General features: G+C 41.8%; 1 protein-coding gene across 2 annotated transcripts; it reads left to right on the top strand.

Moving 5' to 3' along the window:
• The first annotated feature begins 4,914 nt into the window (after nt 1-4,914).
• LOC138588738 (synapse differentiation-inducing gene protein 1) lies at nt 4,915-17,313 on the top strand. 2 transcript variants are annotated; one of them, XR_011307827.1, is made up of 5 exons: nt 4,915-5,151; nt 8,350-9,003; nt 11,268-11,405; nt 16,206-16,783; nt 17,253-17,313. XR_011307827.1 is itself a non-coding variant. In XM_069658984.1 (4 exons), exons 2-4 carry the CDS (start codon nt 8,413-8,415, stop codon nt 16,362-16,364), a joined length of 888 nt encoding a protein of 295 aa, XP_069515085.1. In that variant the 5' UTR covers nt 4,915-5,151; nt 8,350-8,412; the 3' UTR covers nt 16,365-16,916. The 2 variants fall into 2 exon arrangements, 1 of the variants encoding a protein (XP_069515085.1); XM_069658984.1 differs by lacking the exon at nt 17,253-17,313 and having other exon boundaries at nt 16,206-16,916.
• Nucleotides 17,314-18,929: the final 1,616 nt, after the last annotated feature.

Below are 18,929 nucleotides of genomic sequence, written 5' to 3'. Positions count from 1 at the left end.
AGATGGGTTTTGGAGTTCAAGCAGATTGTCGCCTGCAAAAGTAGACCTATAGGTCAGCACAGATTTGTCAGAAAACACTGCAGACATCTGATTTTCAACCTTTTAGTCACTTAAAGAGGTAGCAAACGCTTGAGGTAAACAACTTTTCACCCTTTGTCATAAACACTATTATCCAAATACAAATGCATAATCCTTCTCAAGTAGTCAGAAGCTAGAGGGCGTCAAACAGCGTACCCAGGGGTATAAACGACTAAGGTATAGCTCCTACAAAGTGTTTTAAAAGGTTGTGTTCATGAGAGCACCAAGAGCATAAAAACATAAGTGACAAAAGACATAAACAACGTTACAGGACAGCACATAAATAAATTCCTTTGAGGAACTTTGGTTTGTGTTGATTTTGGCGCCCCCTGTGTACAAAGCTGTACCTCTTATCTCTTTGCTGTACATGCTTAAGTGGTGTTTTTAACAAAAAATCTCATCCTGCTTTCTTTATCATATGTATCAGTCACTTTAAAATGTAAACAAAGGAAGCTTGCCAACGGGGAACCAGGGGCAGGTGTCGGCCGGACTGCCGATGGAGAACCACGAACTAGGGTCAGCCAGACCACCAACAGGGAACCAGATCCAGGTGCAGGTGTCAGCCGGACTGCCGACGGAGAACCAGGAGCAGGTGTCGGCCGGACCACCGACGGAGAACCAGGATGGGAATCCTCCAGGTGGGCCAGAGGGGGTGTCGGCCGGAACGCCGACGGGGAACCAGGATGGGGGTCCTCCAGCTGGGCCAGAGGGGCCATCTGGACCCGGGGAGCAGGAGTCGGCAGGGGAGCCAACTGGACCCGGGGAGCAGGAGTCGGCAGGGGAGCCAACTGGACCCGGGGAGCAGGAGTCGGCAGGGGAGCCAACTGGACCCGGGGAGCAGGAGTCGGCAGGGGAGCCGTCTGGACCCGGGGAGCAGGAGTCGGCAGGGGAGCCGTCTGGACCCGGGGAGCAGGAGTCGGCCTCGGAGCCGTCTGGACCTGGGGAGCAGGAGTCGGCCTCGGAGCCAACCGGAACACAGGAGCAGGAGTCGGCAGGGCCTCCGACCGGAACACAGGGGCAGGAGTTGGGGATCTAGGCAGTGGAGGCTCTGGGGCTCTGGCCAGGGGAGAGGAGCAAAACAATCAAAATTTTCAAAGTCTGCTGGGCTTAGATATAAGGTTTAATTAAATAAAAGGCAAAATTGGACAAACAAAATCTAAACTCCAACAAAAGACAAAAAAGGAAAATCAAAAGACACAGCAAAAAAAACTTACAAACAAAACCAGGAAACAGGTAATCCAAGGGAACACAAGGAGCCACGAGGAAAATCAGGGGAAGCACGAAGATAATCCAAAGTCGACACGAGGGACAATATCACAGATGGAAGGTCAAAGACGACTCAACTCCACAGGATGGACGACAATGAACTGGCACAGAAGGGTAGGAACACAGAGACTAAATACACACAGGGTAATCAGGGACAGGTGAGATTAATTAACACAGGTGAACACAATGAGGGCAGGGCACACAATCTGAAAAGCGGGAAACAGAACAAAGAAGGGAAGTAAAACAAGACATGACATACAAGGGGCAAGAAGTACAAAATAAAACAGGAAACACTAGGAACCAAACTCAGGACTGAGAGGACTACAAAGTAAAACAGGAAATTCTCTAAATGAAATGCACAACTAAACCAGACTAATACAAAGACAGGAACACAATATACAAACTAAACAACAAGAACTCATGACAACAAGAGACAAAGTGACTAAAGAAAACCGGAAATAATATCAAAACACCGAAATACAAAACATCATAAACTAGATTGACTTATAACACCCCCAGGTCTGACCATAACTCCACCCACTGCACCATTTTGAAAAATGCTCAAAGTGGAAAAGGGGCTGAGAGGGGGGTGGGTTAGTCCGGCAGCGAGAGAAATGGAGAACGACACAGAGGCACAAGGCACACTTCTCCCCTTGAAACAACTTATTTACATCTTTTTTTGTCAAATATCAAGAATGTATTTTTTCCGTACATCATATCTAAAGATACTTTACATAGAAACAATGTCACATTTTGTCTTTTGTTCCCTTTTCTGTTACTATAAGTTTTCTAGCTTCTGTAGTTGACCTTATATTGCTTGTACTTTATGCTAGTTGGTTTAGCTTTATTTATTATTATTAAAATCAATGTTAACACTGTAATTCAGATTTATGCTTTACATTAATGCACACTGGACTTATGTACTGTCTGCTTACATCACACACTGTTTTTATTTTTATACTTTTTGCACTCACCATCATCTTGCACATACCTACACATCTGTATAGCTCTTTCATTCACTTACTGTACTTTGTAGTGTATCGTTTTTTAATATTTTAAGTTCCCCAACAGTAGGAGTACTGCTGCTCCAAGCTACCTACCTTTTTCTTTTTTAATTCTACCTCTGTCTTCATTGTTCTGCACCAAAACACCAAGTTAAATTTCTTGTATGTGTAAACATACTTGGCAATAAACCTTATTCTGAAAACAGTGTCATAATATTAATATGAAAATAAAATCCTCTTTGTAATTAATAAAAGAAATAAGATTCAAAAATAAAGATGAAAAGTAAGTACATGAAATTTATAAAATAATGAAATAAACCCACTGATGATTTAAACGTAGAAATACGTAGACTGCATCATACCAAGTAAACTTTATTTTAAAGAAGCGCAGCAGTGCAGATGTGCAAAGTTTAATAGCATGTTGAGAGTTTTTCTACATTGTTTGGATGCATTGTGCCCAATTGTCAAACATAAAGTCTAATTTTGCAATAAAATAAGAAAAAAATATTAAGTGCATTTGTTTGTATCCCACTATTCATACATGTTTCCCACCTTACATATGCACACGTGCATGTTCCACTCTATGTGCTTCCATTTTTTGGCAAATACCAGGTTACTAACCTGACAAACCTGCACAGACAGACTCCTAAATTCATCAGTTAAGCAAACAACCAAACTTTATTTAAACACCGCTTCTAGAAAATTCAAAGCAATGCGAAAAAGTGCAAAGGCTCTGACTGCAGATGTTTTTTAAGGCTAGCTCTCCGAATCTTAAATCCGATGTTCACTATTATTATTTTATTATTCACTTTTATCATTTATCATTTTGGTGGTTTAAAGGATTTTAAGTGTAAAGACACAAATATACCTACATTTCAGAGGTCCAGGGTTTAAATCCCCCCATATGCCAAATACATCTAATACATTTCTAATACAGGGCTTTAACTTTAACTAAGTAAATGATCTGAATACTTCATCCAGCACAGTTTGTAGTAGTAGTTGTGATTAAAGTTGTTTGAACTCTTCACTTATGTAATGTGCTGATCTTTGTAGACCGGCAGTTGTCTCTCCAGAACAGCAGAGGGCGCTGACGTTTCTTTTCTAAAACAGACCAAGAACAAGAACATACTGTATGTATGGCACGATGACGTATAGAACCTAAAGGCCTCTATTTGAACTGAGACATTGTTCTTCAGAAACACAGAATCTATTTTATTAAACATTTACTATCAGGAACAAAACAGTATGGCATACAGTCATCTTTAAACAGAAGAGGCAAGACTAAATGTTTTTTCCACAGTTGTCACTTTTGCACCTTTTTTGCACCATGTGATGGGAGGACAGACTTATTTTTTACAGATCATAAAGAAAGTCCACTTTTAGTGCACTAGGGATGTTTAAATACCTTTGATGCTATTGTGAGGTAACATAGATGCAAAAAAAAAAGTTATTATTAACAATATGATTATTATTATGTTTTTGTTAGCAGTATGTTAAATCAGTGATATCCAACCCGTGGGTCAATGTAGGAAACAAGAAAAAGTCTGCATCACACAACTGACTTTTCTGAAATCTGTCCTCCTTCCTACAAAATATTGGAAAGATTTGCCTTTTAAAATTATTTATGTAAAACAATTTCAAAAAATAATGAAGGAAAAAACGATTACAACAGGGGCAAACAGTAGGCATTAGTTCTTTATAGGACTTACATTACATTGTCACATCACTGTGCTCATCCGCAATTTAATTCTTGTTTATCACAATGTTTGAACTATGCTGATGCTACAGAATCTAGTATGTAACATTCAGCAGAACAAAGACTGAAGAGGAGAGAAGATACTGCAGGAGAACAATCAATGTCCCTCCTTCTCAGAGCACTGAGTCAGAGGTGAACACAGAGACATGAAAAACATGTTTTTATCATTCAGTGTGATTTTCTCTTCCTCATTGTCTCTGGTATCCATCCAGGATAAACATCCATAAATCCGTTTGGACAATCGTCATGTTTTACAATTTGACATCACAACAGCACATCTTTATGAGTTTTAAATGTCTTTGTTGCCATGTTAGTTCCTGAAAAGGCCTGAATGCTGGTGTTGGCACGTTCCATCTATTCTATCACTGTGTGGTCGTCCAAACAGGACAAAAGTGTCTGCAAGAGAGTGAACGAAAAGATGTGAAAAGTCTGCTCTGCACCATCATTGAAAAGAGGCGGTTTTTACCCTGACCAGATTTGACTCGTGTTACAGTTCTAACAGACCCTCACACTTTGTTACTTTCTTATGTTTATGATTTCATTGTGAAATTGATCTTAGTGAATAGGAGCGCTGAGGGGCTTTAGGACCATGGGGAGTAAATATGTTCTGCTATTCACCATGAAAACATGTTGTAACACACGTATGCACGCGCACGCACGCTCTCTCGCACACGCGCACACACCTCCTCTGTATTCCGCGCACATGCCTCTTCCTCTGTGTATAAAGCCTCACAGTCAGTAAACTTAAGCAGCTGATGCTCTGTCTCGCTTTCTCTCTCTCTCCCTCTCTCTCTCCACCACCTCCTCCTCCTCCCCCTTCATCTCTTCTCTGCAGGACAACCATCCCCCGACCAGACGGACACCTGCCTTACTGCCTTCCTCTCTTCTCTCCCGGAGCACCACACCGGGACTCTCTCGACTCTGTACGCGGCTCAGAGCGCACGGAGGTGCGGCTGGAGGACGGAGGAGGGGTCGGTGTGAAGCCTTGGACGTATTGATTGAACGGACGGATGGATGGATTCTGGGTCTCATGTCTCACCTTGGGAGGTGAGTATGAGCGCGCGTGCGTGTATGCCCGTGGGTATGTTTTTTGTCGTCTCGTGATTACACGACATGTTTAGCATCACTAGGATGACGTCAGAGCCGATGACACTGTCGGTATTCAGGTTTACAGCTTGATGAGATTTTACCACATTTATGCGTAAATAAGCGTGTGAGTATTTGTGCACGTGTGTGCATGTGTGTGTGTGTATGTGTGCATATGGGTTGGGGGGATTTCCTGGGGGCTTTGAAGCTCAGCTTTATTATTGATGTACATGGATTATTCTAACTGAACTAAAGGTCGATTTAGACATTCAACACAAAAGCAGAATATGATTAGAGATCATAACTGTATGCATACGATTTCACCGTTTATTCATGTCCTGATAAATTACAGCTGCCAACTACATTAATGATAACTGATTATTATCAAAACATCATAAATCACACTTTCACTATTACCCATGTAGAGTCATTATATTGTCATGATTACTAACGTGTTATAAAGCATGCGTGATAGTACTCAGAGTTACTCACTGTTTACTACCAGGTCGTACAGAAAGGTGAAGTCACTGTGAAAATACTCTAGTAAAAGTAACAGTATGGTTGCTGTGTAGTTGTCAGGACATCCAATGATGTTGAAAACTTGAAACATGATGATGTCACAGGTTTACTCAGTTTATAACAAGTGAGCATAATGTAAATGTATTCAGGTGGTTCGTACCTGCAGAAGGAAAATGTCCAGTGTTTTTACTTTGATTTAGTTTAGTTTATTATATTTATTTGTATCAGGATCCACCATAAAATACATTTATCTCAAGCAGGGAAAAGATGCTCTGAGCCACATTTAGCTTACTGCTAGTTTCCACCCGTAGTCTCTGCTGAGGTGATCAGAAGAGATACAACACACAGTGATATCATCTATACTATAACAACTGGTTGTTAACTACACAGGTACATGCACACACATACACACACACACACACACACACACACACACACAATTAAAAAAAAATGGTCATCAAAATGTCTAATAATGAAATAATGTTGAAGGCACTGATTACATTCAATGTGTAAATGTGTAAATCTTTATTGGCTGTTAGATTGACGTTAATATTTCCATGCTTTACTGTTTTAAAGCAGAATATACAAAGATGGAGCCTCAGTTAGAGATGTTACATTGAAACTCCACTTTTCCCATTCTGAAACATGCAGTTATGTTTGAGTGTTTTACACATGCTGCTGTTCCTATGAGCTGTGTCTCATAACATCTCCTGGGAGGAAGAAAAGGAGGCATTTACAAGCGCAGTAACTTTCAGGATCCTCATGAAACATTTGTGACAGATGTGCAGGACATGGCATGCGGCTGGAACTTATTGTTTCCACCAAAATGTTTCTGTTGTTTAGTGTCACCTTTGTGAAACCACATTATAAAGGACGTGATGACTCAAACTTGCTGCTATTGTTACGTAAACCTGCTCCTCTTCTTCATCTATTGTTTGGTGTTTGTGGTGGAGTTGAGGTCAGACATAAATGCTCTTTATACAGAGGCAGAAATAGAATTAGTCAGAACTGTTGCAATGTCAAGGTACCAAAAAATGTGGTTTGCATCAGATTTTCCCTTCTTTAATCTTCAGCCTTAACATAAATTAAAGACAGACAAAGCAAACGCATGGTCTAAATGCAATATAACAACAGAAACCCGAATAATGTCAAAGAAAAGCAAGACAGAATACAGGAAACAGAGTACAGCTCTAATACAAATACATGTTTCCTCTCAGACACACACAAAAAATCTATTCAAATATTTCAATAAAAAATGAAATAATACTAATACAAACTGACCATGAAGATTTCTATTTCTTTCTCTGAGGAGCCACCTAATTGAAATATATGGTAATTCTGGGGGCACACTTCGCAGTTTAACCACACGTCCACAATTGGCTCAATTTCTTACGGTTGTAACTCTTGATTTTCCTCGCTGACGGTCGCTTTCTTTATTAGACTGTTTGCCTTCATCTGAGCGTCAATTTTTTTTTCTTTGGATTTTCACTTTTTTGAAGTTGTATCTGTAGTCATCGATCTTTTCTTTGTTTGCACAGCCATAGTAGATTACTGTTTACACTTACCTCGTTCGGCGATAGATTGTGACTTAAAAAATATTTATTTACATGAAAATCGAACTTATTTTACATATTTTCTGGGAGATGTTTTGGAAGGAAAACGTCCTGCAGGGTTAAGGGCTCTCACTACACTTAAAACATGTTTAATGTCACCTTTTTGAACAGAAGACTCAGAGCTTTCTGTTGCTTAATACTCTTATATTATATTTTATTTATATATATATATTTTTTGTTTTAATATGTTTGCCTGAATATAATGACAATGAGCTTTTAAAAACCAGCCTTAAGTCAGCATTCCTTGAGTTTAGGGATTTGGTTTGTTCATTGTTTACTCTCTATTGAAATATTTATCATTATGTCTGGATCTGCTTTAACGATCTGTCTCTCTCTCTCTCTCTCTCTCATTCACACACACACACACACACACACACATACACATACACACACACACACATTCACTGAAGCGTCTAATTGAATCCAGGATGCTGCTCAGCAGGTGAATTATCTCACATACGCTGACACACATGACACAAGTCATATTTGCAAACACACATTTATGTGTCTGTAACATAGACTGTATATAAAGATGGATGACGTATCTCGACCATCTCATTGAATTTATTTCAAACCAAAATGCTGCAATCTTGCGCCGGTGGCGTCTTTTGGAGCATGAGACGGCACAGTAGAGATCAGAGGATGGAGACAAACACTTGGACGTAAATCAGCATGATTACTATAACTATAATGACAGAAACCATGTGAAAAAAATTTATTTGACGTGTATTTTGATTTTATAGTTTGACTCATGTCCCGTCTGTTAACATGGAGAAGGTGGGCTTTGTGAACTATACTGCAGCCAGTCAGCAGGGGGCGCTCAAGATGTTTTGGCTTCACTTTTAGGGAGCTGTCATGTCAGCCATCTTAGTATACAGTCTGTGGTCTGTTAGTGTCTGATGGTGCATTCAGGGAGGCTCTGACATCAAGGACTTGCTGCTGAATGGAAACCGAGGAGAGGAGCACATCTGTGAGGAGCTGTTGCTCGTTCTCTCAGTTTTACTCTTTTTTTGTTTGTGTTTCTCAGGGAGAGTTCAGCCTGCAATGCGTGACCCCTGACCTCTGACCTCTCTGAGAGCCTTGAGGAGGGATGGAAGCAGGAGAAGAGGATAGCCGAGGAAAAGAGGCTGAAACCTCCTCCAAACTGGGGAGGTCCTCGCCCAGAGATGGAGGAAGCAGAGAAGGAGGAGCTGGAGAAGGGGATGGGGGAGACCCATGCACGCAAAATGGCCTCATCAACACACACAGGCTGGGGGCGGATCCTCGGGATGCATTGCTGTTGATGTACTCAGCTCCTCAGTACCAGGGTCATGTAGTGGTGAACACCCCCCCTCAGCAGGAGAGGAGCAGTATAGGAGGAGGTCCTCCTCAGCTCCTCAACCCAAGTGCTCTCCTCCACCAACAGGCGTTTTCTGACCCACACCTCAGGCCAGCCCCCAGCCTCTTCCTTTGCCCAGAGAGCGTCCTGCGGGCATGGGGGGAGGTTGGGGGAGGCGACTGCTGTGAGACAACCTTCATAGAGGGGCTCCACCCTGATGCCTCCTCTGTGGCTGCCGCCTCCTCCACAAAGGAGGCGCTGCTGTTTGCTGACGGGAAGTTTCTGGACTTTTCTGGAGAAGATGCAAAGATTCACACACTTTCGTACGACATTGATGACGATGACGAGTTCCAGGAGCTTGAGGTGAGGAGGCTTTACGTGTCATCATTAGAACATATAACACGGACAAGAACACGTCTTACTTCTTTAAATAAAAGGATATCATTTTTACCAGCTGTTTAAGAGAGCGCCTTCTGCAGGTGCAACGATGAATATGCCCAGCTGTAGTTCCTTTAACGTCCACTAGATGATGTGATCAAACTCTAAAATGAAGAGGAAAAAACATCTCTCTTCAAACACAGAGAAGATTAGAAACTTTGGGACCCCCCAACAACCATCCTCCCCTCTATTATCTATCATCATTTGTCTTTCCTCCTCAAACCTGATGTCGACATGCTTCATCAATGAGGATAGACAAGGAACAGAATGCAAGAGGAGAAAGAAGTAAATAGGATGAGAGAGAGGAATAGGAGGACAGAGGGGGAGTGGTGGAGCTGGAAGACGTTATGAGATCAGGGAGTGCAGGACAATGTTCCCTGGACCCTTGGGTAAAGATTGAGGGGCTAATTCTATGCTAGCATGCCCTGAAAGCTAACTGGATATCAAACCTTGTGAACCTTGTAAAATCTTGATGTTAGCCTAGCTTAGCACAATGGCAGGAAGCACTGGTAGCCTAGCTCAATCCACCCTCCAAATCCCCCAAGCTGTTTGATCTTTAGAATGAAAAGTATTTTTTATGACACATAGGAAGGTTTTAAATATATAGTCTGTTGTCTTCCTGATAGTGTTTTGTCTGTTAGCAATTTGACCCTCTTTCAGAGGAAGCGTATCTTATAATCCATCTAATTGAGCGCTCTGACATCCCTCCATCCATCCGGTCGTGAGTCATTGAGTTTCCAGCAGAATGAGATTAGCGAGCTGCAGCATTTGGCCGCCTAACAGCCAATCGCTTTAGAGACGATTAGCTGGAAATGCTGTGATTTTGTCCAGCTTTAATCTACTCTGTCCCTCTAATACCAGAGAGAGAGGGGGATTACTGCAGGAGTGTGCAAACCTACTTATACTTGCATACTAGTGATAGTTGATCAGTGCGCAGGTGAAATATGCATGGTTTACCATTCAAGAAAATCCATTAAAGTCAGTTTTTGTAAGAAGAGCTTTGGAGCTGATGAACCACAAACTAGCAGAAACACATCGATCTGCACATAATATTTCCGGTTGAGGAGTTACTCAGGTATGAGTGATTTGAAGGCGCCAACAGACTGTCATAACAACAAGTTCACTTTATTTCACACAGTGCAAGTTGGCCTGATGCAGTCCTGTTTGCTTTCTGTGTCATATAAGATTTCAATCGTTTCTAATGGTGCGATAAAAGCCTTGTCAATTGTAGCACCATCAACATGAATCTCATGGTTTAAATATGGCGAAACAAAGACGAAATGACAAGTTAAGGCAGTTAAGTGAGGTTGACCCTCAGTGAAAACTACAGAAACGGGTCAAAAAAGGACAATAACCCAATTTGTAACCTGGCATTAAACCACAGAAGAAGTCTTGGTCAGGGTCTGCAGTGAGGTTGTCTGTTTCTAAAGCAAATACCTTTCATCTGGACTGGACGCATAACAGAATTCATCTAAATACCCAGAAACAAAAAGGCAAACAAAGGATCACATGAAGTCCACTTTATAATAGTTTAAGGAGTGAATATACGACCAGAACCAGAAGCTACATGTTAGACATACAACTCATAAAGACAATAGAGAGGAAATGATTATTAATTACGTTTTACTATCAGAACAACTGTAAATACCCCAAAAGAACGTTTAAAGAGGGAGTATTATGCTGTTTCACATTTTAAGACATTAAATTACACACACACACACACACACACACACACACACATATATATATATATATATAATGTTAAAATGTTGGATGTCCAAACTAAACATGGGTGAAGTTTTAAATCTGTAAAGTATGTCGGAGTAATCTCCAGGCTTCTCAGTTCAGTCTGCAGGCTGCTGTGAAAGCCAGGTTTTACACAGTTTTTTCTACACACTGAGCTTTTTTGACATCACAAAGTGCAGCCTCAGCAGGCTTCAGAGAGCTGGCCAATCAGAAGAAAGTGGGCTTGTAGGGGTGGGGTTTCTTAAAGGGACAGAGCTAACTGAGTCGTTTCAGGCAGAGGCCCTGCACAGAGCACATTTGTGAGAAAAATTATTATTTTTTAAAACTGTAAATTATGCTAAGCTACTCCCCAGGTATGACAGAGTGAAATATGAAGCTTGAAATTAACATAATACCCCCCTTTTAACATTGGATTCATAAACTCACCTGTGTGTATGTTTCAGAGTGATTACTCCAGTGAATCAGAGAGTGAAGACGCCTTCCTGTTGATGCCTCCGAGAGATCACCTGGGCCTCAGTGTCTTCTCCATGCTCTGCTGCTTCTGGCCGCTCGGCATTGCTGCCTTCTACCTTTCGCACGAGGTAGGAACATACCCGCTCACCTGAGCTGACGCTGAGCTGTTGTGGTTTAAGTTGGTGTGTTCAGGAATGCTCAGAAATCAGAGATTTGGAAGTCAACTGCTGAACAGCAACAACTGTGATGGAAGAAATGGCATTAATTTACAGACATCTTACAGCAGTTGTAGAAGCAGAAGCAATAGCAGAATTACTAACAGCAGTGCCGCTTGATTGGTAGAGGTTGTATTTGTACTAACAGGAATAGTAGCAGCTGTACTGCAGCACGAGCAGCAGCAGTTACAGTAGCAGTATTAATTCAAGGGTAATAGATTAATAGTAGTTGTTGTAGCAAGAGTATCAGCACCAGAATTGGTATGGTTGTTAACGAAGGTGCTTTACAAGCATTAGCAGTGACGAAACTAGTGTCAGTGCTACAGTATTATCAGCATACTGGTACTTGTACTGGTCCAGGCTGCAGTAATAGCAGTAATACAAGAAGTAGTTGCTGCTGATGTAGTGTGTGTATCAGCTGATGTAATGTGAGTGTAGCTTATGTAGTGTGTGACAATAGATCTAGTGTGTGTATGAATGTTAATGTGTGTTCTGTTGAGACTGCAGATCATCCGTTCTAGTGCTGCAGTTTCTTCCTCTTCTCTCTCCGTCTGTGGAACACTGACACAAAGCTGCTCCTACACACAGACACAATGCTCCTTATATAACCAATCTGCAGTCAGCCTGAGGAGGACAAACCACTCCATCTATCTGTCTGTCTTTGTGTCCGTCTGTCCATCTGCATACAGTTAGTCTACATTTCACTGTAAGATTTCGGGTGAAGATAACAGTTGTGTCTTCGCTGTCAATTCAACATAAAGAAGAAGAGCCATTAAATGCCAAAGAAGAAGAAAGGAAAAGCTTAGTGAACTATTTTGCCTATCAACCATTCAAATGACCTCAGACGTGTAACACTCTCTAATGGTTGGAGATTTGGGAAAAATTACAGATAAAATATTGCTTGTGTCAATTTAAAGGCTTTGTGTGGTAGGAAGCTAAGACACCTGTGTGTCGTTTACATAGCGTGAACTCAGAAGAATTCTTATAATGCTAAATTTTAAATGATGTAATTGAATGTATGTTAACAGGACTGATCAGCCTGAGAGGTTTTTAGGAAACACTTGTCTTGTTGTTGTGTGGTGGCAGCTGATCTGATGCTCGTGTCATGAATGTGGTTTCTATAGCACCTCGCACCTATATACAGTTCATAAAGATACAAGACTGGTTGCCAATGGCAACACTTCCCACACTGGAATCCATCACTGAACAACAGAAAGCTCTGCAGCAGGAGCAGGAGCAGGAGCAGGAGGAGGAGGAGGAGGGAGGAAGAGGAAGCGCAAGGGGAGGAGGGAGTGTGTAATAAAACAATAGAGGAGTTGAGTCATGTTAAAGGAACAGTTCTGCATCCGTCATCCAATCATCATCTCCCCTTTATGTCTTTAGATATTTCAAATTTTAAATATTATAATACAAGCTGCAAAGACAGAAAGCCTCAGAGTTTTGTTTGTTTTTTACTTTTAGGGCCCTATGTACATGGCGGACAGCGCACAGTCGCATGGCGCTAAGTGATTCAGGGCGTGTACGACCCACTTTTGCTAGTTACATGGCACACAATCTGGCCACAAACCGAGGCACAAGGCACAAAGAGGTTGGTTTAAGTCCTTGGATTATTCATAGGTGTGTTTTCAGAATAACATGAATCAAACCAGTGTTTCAGCTCTCATTCCCTTTAAGAGCCCGGTGCACCTGCAGGCAGGCGTGTTGCTATTTACACGGCGGATTTCAGTCCTTCTTCTTATATAAACCGGACTCGGGCCGGCATATTTAACTTTCCTTCCTAAATGTCCTTCCACTGTGCCCCTGTGCCCTGTGCAGAACACACACAGGTCACTGTACAATATACAGTCTGTCGAAGCGTGGATTGATGTTAAACCCACTGAAGCAATCCCAGTGGCGGTTCTCGCTCATATGGTGCCTGGGCGAAACCCCCCCTTCAGCGCCCCCCGCCTGCCAGAAAGCAAAGGTCGGGAACATCACGATGTCTAACTTGCGTTACGATTATATACCATCCATTCTGAACATCTGTCAAATCAAATAAAGAAAATCCATTTAGGCTAAATAGTTTTACAACAATGCTTATTATTAACTTTCACATGGAACTGGAGGAGAAGAGTCTAGTTAGCAACTTAGGGCCTTGTTGTGATGGGAGAATCAGGCGCCTTTCATTGGCAGAGAATAGTGGGCGGGAGGGAGTGTACACCTGGATGAGGGAGTTCAGGTAGGCAGGAACCGTTTTTGTTGCTGTTTTGTAAGCGAGCAACAGGGTTTAGAATTTGATGCGGATTTGACTTTACTGTCAAGATACACATCTGTAAAGATACTTTACTGACAGGACACTTAACTGTCAAGATACTTTACTTTCAGGAACATTTACAGTCATGGTACTTTACTGAGGAAACTCTAGTCGGCGTCCGTAGTGGTCCTAACATACAAATCCATCACTCGACCAGGATGTTAAGGGAAAAGACGAAGTAAAGAAAAATGTACAGCATCTGTATTTTAAAGAAACGTCACTGATAGAATACTGTCAGGCCAGTTTACTCTCAGAACTTGTCTGTCCTGACAGTAAACTGTTCTGGTGGTAGACAGAAACAATCTGTTTGTTGTTAAGCTGGTGTGGATAATCTGAATGAGTGCAGCCCCAACAAATGCACACACGCACGCACGCACACACACACATACACGCATAAACACACTTACATACACACACTCTGAGCTCTTTACATAACTCTCTGGCTCCACACACTCTGCCCAGACCTACAAGGACGTTTTTCATTATGCAGCAGATACTGTGGGAGTGCCTCATTGTCCTCGGCTGGACCAAGCACAAGAGGCCCCACCCCGCTTGCTCTGGTTGACTGACGTCAGCGATGTGACATCTGATTGGCCTGAAAGTGTAATTCAATCTTACTGGAAGTGAAGCAGTGATTACAGTGAGCTGTTTCCTGCCAAGAAGCTTATTAACTGATGTTTACAAAGTCAATTGAGCGTTATTCCATAGCAGGCTTACACTCACCTGTAAAAGCTCTGTTAGAGACGTCAGTACATTACATTTTTAGTCTCTGTTAACAAACAGAACAAAATCATTTATTATCCGTAAGGACAGTAAAACCTTTAATAACAGCCTCTTTAAAATTTCAGTGACTTTGAACCCACCAGCAGCCAATCACAGCAGAGCAGAAGGCTAACGAGACAAACGCAAATGAGAGTCTTGATGGAACTAATCTCAGCAGTGTCTACAAAAGTCATTGTAGGAACTAGTTTTTCATCATCACTGCACTGGAAAGAAACAGATCAGCAACACCAGGTCCTGGCTCCCCCTGAGGTCTGAAACTAAACAGGATGTTTTGCTTTTGATTGAATCAGCTTTGTTAAAAACTCATTACAGAGCAGAGTGGCTGATGGTCTTCCTCTGCTTCAGAAGCTTGTGTCTTCTCCTGTTCGAACTTCCTGACGCCTCCACCATCAAAGAGACACAAAGTGTCTTTTAGGATTTCTATGTGCAGCAGATTAACTATTGTCACATGTCGATTCTTCCCTCTCAGTTTAACTCCCACTTTTCATTTCATTCAGAAAACTCCTGATTAGGGTTAGTTGTGTATTATAGCAGGAAACATAGCTCTGAACTTGTTTGTCATCCAGGTTATGACCTCATCACTCCCGTAGGAGGCTGGAGGGGGATGCTGGTTTGGTGGCTGGGGTGACAGGCACAATGCTAATGCAGGGCAGCAGTGGCATTAGTCCCTTTTACACAGCCTATTCAAGACAGGACTGTTATGCCTTGACATCTGTGTAAAGATATGGAGGTGGTATGGTGGGGCCAAGTCTACCAGTTACTTCCTCCTCTGCCGGCTCAGAGGCTAGAGGCGTAGCAGATGTGAAACAGCGTCTGTGTAAATGACGTGCTGTTAAAATTACACTCTGGGACGGCAATATTACATCGTTGTGTGGTTCAGTGTCAACGTAAAGGCAGAGCTTGGTTTCTATGCTTTTGCAGCATCTCTGTGTAAAAAGGGTTTTTTAAAGGGAGGGATAAAAAATGTTGGAGTTTAAAAAGCACCAAATTAGGAGGATGCTTTTGGCAGAGGATTGTAGAAAATGAGACCTAGCTCACAGGGGGTGCCACATTTGTCATTGGAGTTCACACTGATGTGAGTAACAGACCCTGTTCTTTAAATCCCGGCTCATATCTTATCATGCAAAAATAATCCAGTATTGGTATCCAGATATTTTTTTACCTGGACTTATCATCACTGTTAAAGTCTAACACTGAACTACTGAGATACGTTGATCCAGGAGCGACTGGATGACGCAATTACCTGTAGCAGATAATGTACTTGAGTTGTAACAGATAGCAGCCAGACCAGATTGCGGAAAAATGTGTTTGTTTATTTATCCATTGGTAAGGGTCCATAGCAGATATAATCTAATAAACAGTGACAAAGCCCTCGTCAAAACCCGTACGCCCTTCCAGGATGACACACCTAACCCACAGTGCTCTTCCTTACCATTTATGCCTGTCGCTGTGGCGACACCCTCGCAAAAAATTACAACAACACTCCAATTTGACTCTTATACTCACCAAGGCTCTGATCTTATTTTCTTATTTTTGGTTTTCACTGATATTCTGAGCTCCTGTGAAGCTAACTTCCTCCTTTCCTTGTTTCCTTTTCCACTTCCTCCCCCTCTCTTTCCACCTACTCCCCCTCACAGACCAATAAGGCGGTGTCTAAAGGAGACTTCCACCTGGCCAGCTCAAGTTCGAGGCGGGCTCTCTTCCTGGCTGTGCTGTCAATCACTATCGGGACAGGTATCTATGTGGGCGTGGCTGTGGCGCTCATCGCCTACCTCTCCAAGAACCACCACTGGTAACCTTGTGGACGGGAAAATGACTCATCAGAAACCGGGAATGTTTTGGGATGTTTATCTTCACCTGGAAACTCAGGTGTGGGTTTCCTCCTCAGGTCGGCCCACGGCAATGAGCAGCAGGAAGCCTTCCTATTTGCAGAAGAGGTTCAACCAAAACACGGCAAGAGGTTCGTGCTGTTACACGATGACGTCACCGGTCTGAATCAACCTCGACGGGTCGACTGTTTGTCAGGTGACGCTGGGGTTTTTGTTGGAGAAACCTTTAAACCAATCAGAACGCAGGATGTTTGCGAGGATCGGTTTTTGAGAAGATGAGATGCTGGAGGAAAGATGATCAGCAGCTTGTTGTTCTGTCTCTGATGTGATCCAGTTTGTTTTAAAGAACATTTCCAGTTTGTTTTTATGTTTTTCACTGAAATCAGGTAATTAAGTAAAAACTTAGTTCAAAAATGTTTTATTAAGTTTATCCTGATTTGAACTTATAACAGCTAAACCTTTGATCCTCTATTGCACACACAAAAGTCTTTACAAAACAAACAATTTACACAGTTACATACATAAAGTGCTCATAAAGTGCTACACTAATAGAACTGAAAAAGCATCTACATGAATTGAAAAAACAGTGAACATGACATAAAACCATCACACAGGAAGTGAACTTTAACACAAAGGGAATCAGATGTACTGGATCACTGATTATAGATCATTAAGACTGGATCTCTGATATCAGATTGCTGCTGCTGGATCACTGATTCTGGATTAATTGGATCACTGATATTAGATCATGACACTTGATCACCGACACTGGATCACTGATACTGGATCACTGGGACTAAATCACTGATACCAGATCACTCATGCTGGACTAATGTGTCCATGTTTGTGTTTCAGGAAACGAAGACTGAACTGCTTGTTTTTTGACTTTTCTGTCTCTGATAAAATTGAAACTGTTCTTCTGGGTCTTTCTCTCTGTGGATTATTTTTTTCTGCTCCAGTTTCTGTGTTCCTGTGCTGGTTTTTTATCATAAAGACACAGCTGATCAAAACAAATCTGCATTACAATCAGACCAGCCTCAGAAAATCATAATTTCACTACAGACATCTGTTAACTCGACTTACCATCATCTTTCTTCCTGACAGACATGAGTTTTGTTGCATTTTCATCAATATACAGAGAGATAATCAATCCCTTTAAGCCACAGAAACTATCTCCATAATTTTTCCAACTTGGTCAGGGCTGTAAATCCAAACTGCATCTGTTTGCAGGTATTACTGAGAGCTGCAGGTCTGCACAATCACCACTATCAGACCCTGATCAAACAGCACTTAATAAACCCCACCACCACTAACCCACCTGCCTGGTACTACAAGGTGATTAAAAAAAACCCTAACAACAGCCCACAAGAGGTCAGGTGATTAGGTGATGTTTGATCGGGGTCTGACATAGCTTCATGTTTACAGGAAGTTCTTAAAAGGCTCTTGTCTCTCTCACCAAGTGCAGTCAGGTTTCCTTAAATCAGCCTGATGCTAAGCTAACAGTCACTTAGCTGTTATGCATCAGATGGCAAACAGGGATGATCCAAGTAGAACTTTGTGTCCATCTGAGCAGCCAATCAGGTTCTCTCTGCCTCCAGACCAACCAATGTCTTTTTTTAAAAGACCTTCAGATGGAAAGCTGAGGGGGAGGCAAAGATAATGAAGGATGTGAGTTTGAATTAAAAATCACACTCCGTCTCCAACATTCACTTTGAGGATGGGATGATTATCTCTTATCTAAATGCAGAATGAGGGCCTGTGTCCACTTTTTGCGCTGGCACACAACCTCAATTTCAGAGCGCTTCTCACCTGCGTATACTGTTGCTAGGTTACGAAAATTGTCTGCCGGCACTTCCTCTTCCCTTTGTAGTGACCGTTAAATATTTTAGAAATGACTCTGTGTGTTTAATATTTGCTTTAATTCAAGGAAATGTTACAATGAAAACATAGGGACAATGGTAAGGAATCGTGTCCTTATTGACTTTGGTTGGTCTGTGAGGAAGAAGTGGCATTGATGAGCGCGGCAGTGTTCCAAAAGTTTTCAACTGAGAGCACTGCAAGCGCAGCAACAAAAAACAACTGACGCCAAGGGTGTTTTTGAACTGAGGACTCTGAGCACTGAAAACACTGAACTGCATTGGTTTTGCACAGAAAATAGGCGCTGCCAACACAAAAAAAACCCATTAGTGGACACAGGCCCTAAAGGGCCATAAATCCACTTAAAAAGGAAGAATCTCTACTCGTCTTTTTAGGTGCAATTTGAAAATCCACTTAAGAAACAGGCACATGGAAACACGTGTTAATGACAAGATGCTAGCTAACAGACTTTAAACCCCGGTCGGAAGAATCAGTTATAAAGAATCTTTAATCATCCACACATTTTGGTCTGTATTAAAAATGTACTGAGTGGCTACTGAATGTAATAAGCTTACGCTTACAGTGTCAATTTACTTCTACACAATATTTTTTCCTAACAGAAACATGACCAAAACTAAATAAAAAGTCCACTTACAAGTGAGTATTATGATGAAA

The sequence above is a fragment of the Semicossyphus pulcher genome, unplaced genomic scaffold (assembly GCF_022749685.1).
Source record: "Semicossyphus pulcher isolate SPU_LCO1_2020_fin unplaced genomic scaffold, fSemPul1.0.p SCAF_12, whole genome shotgun sequence".
Lineage (NCBI taxonomy): Eukaryota > Metazoa > Chordata > Actinopteri > Labriformes > Labridae > Semicossyphus > Semicossyphus pulcher.
The sequence above is the reverse complement of the archived record's forward strand: the minus strand, read 5'-3'. Positions and strand labels throughout refer to the sequence as shown.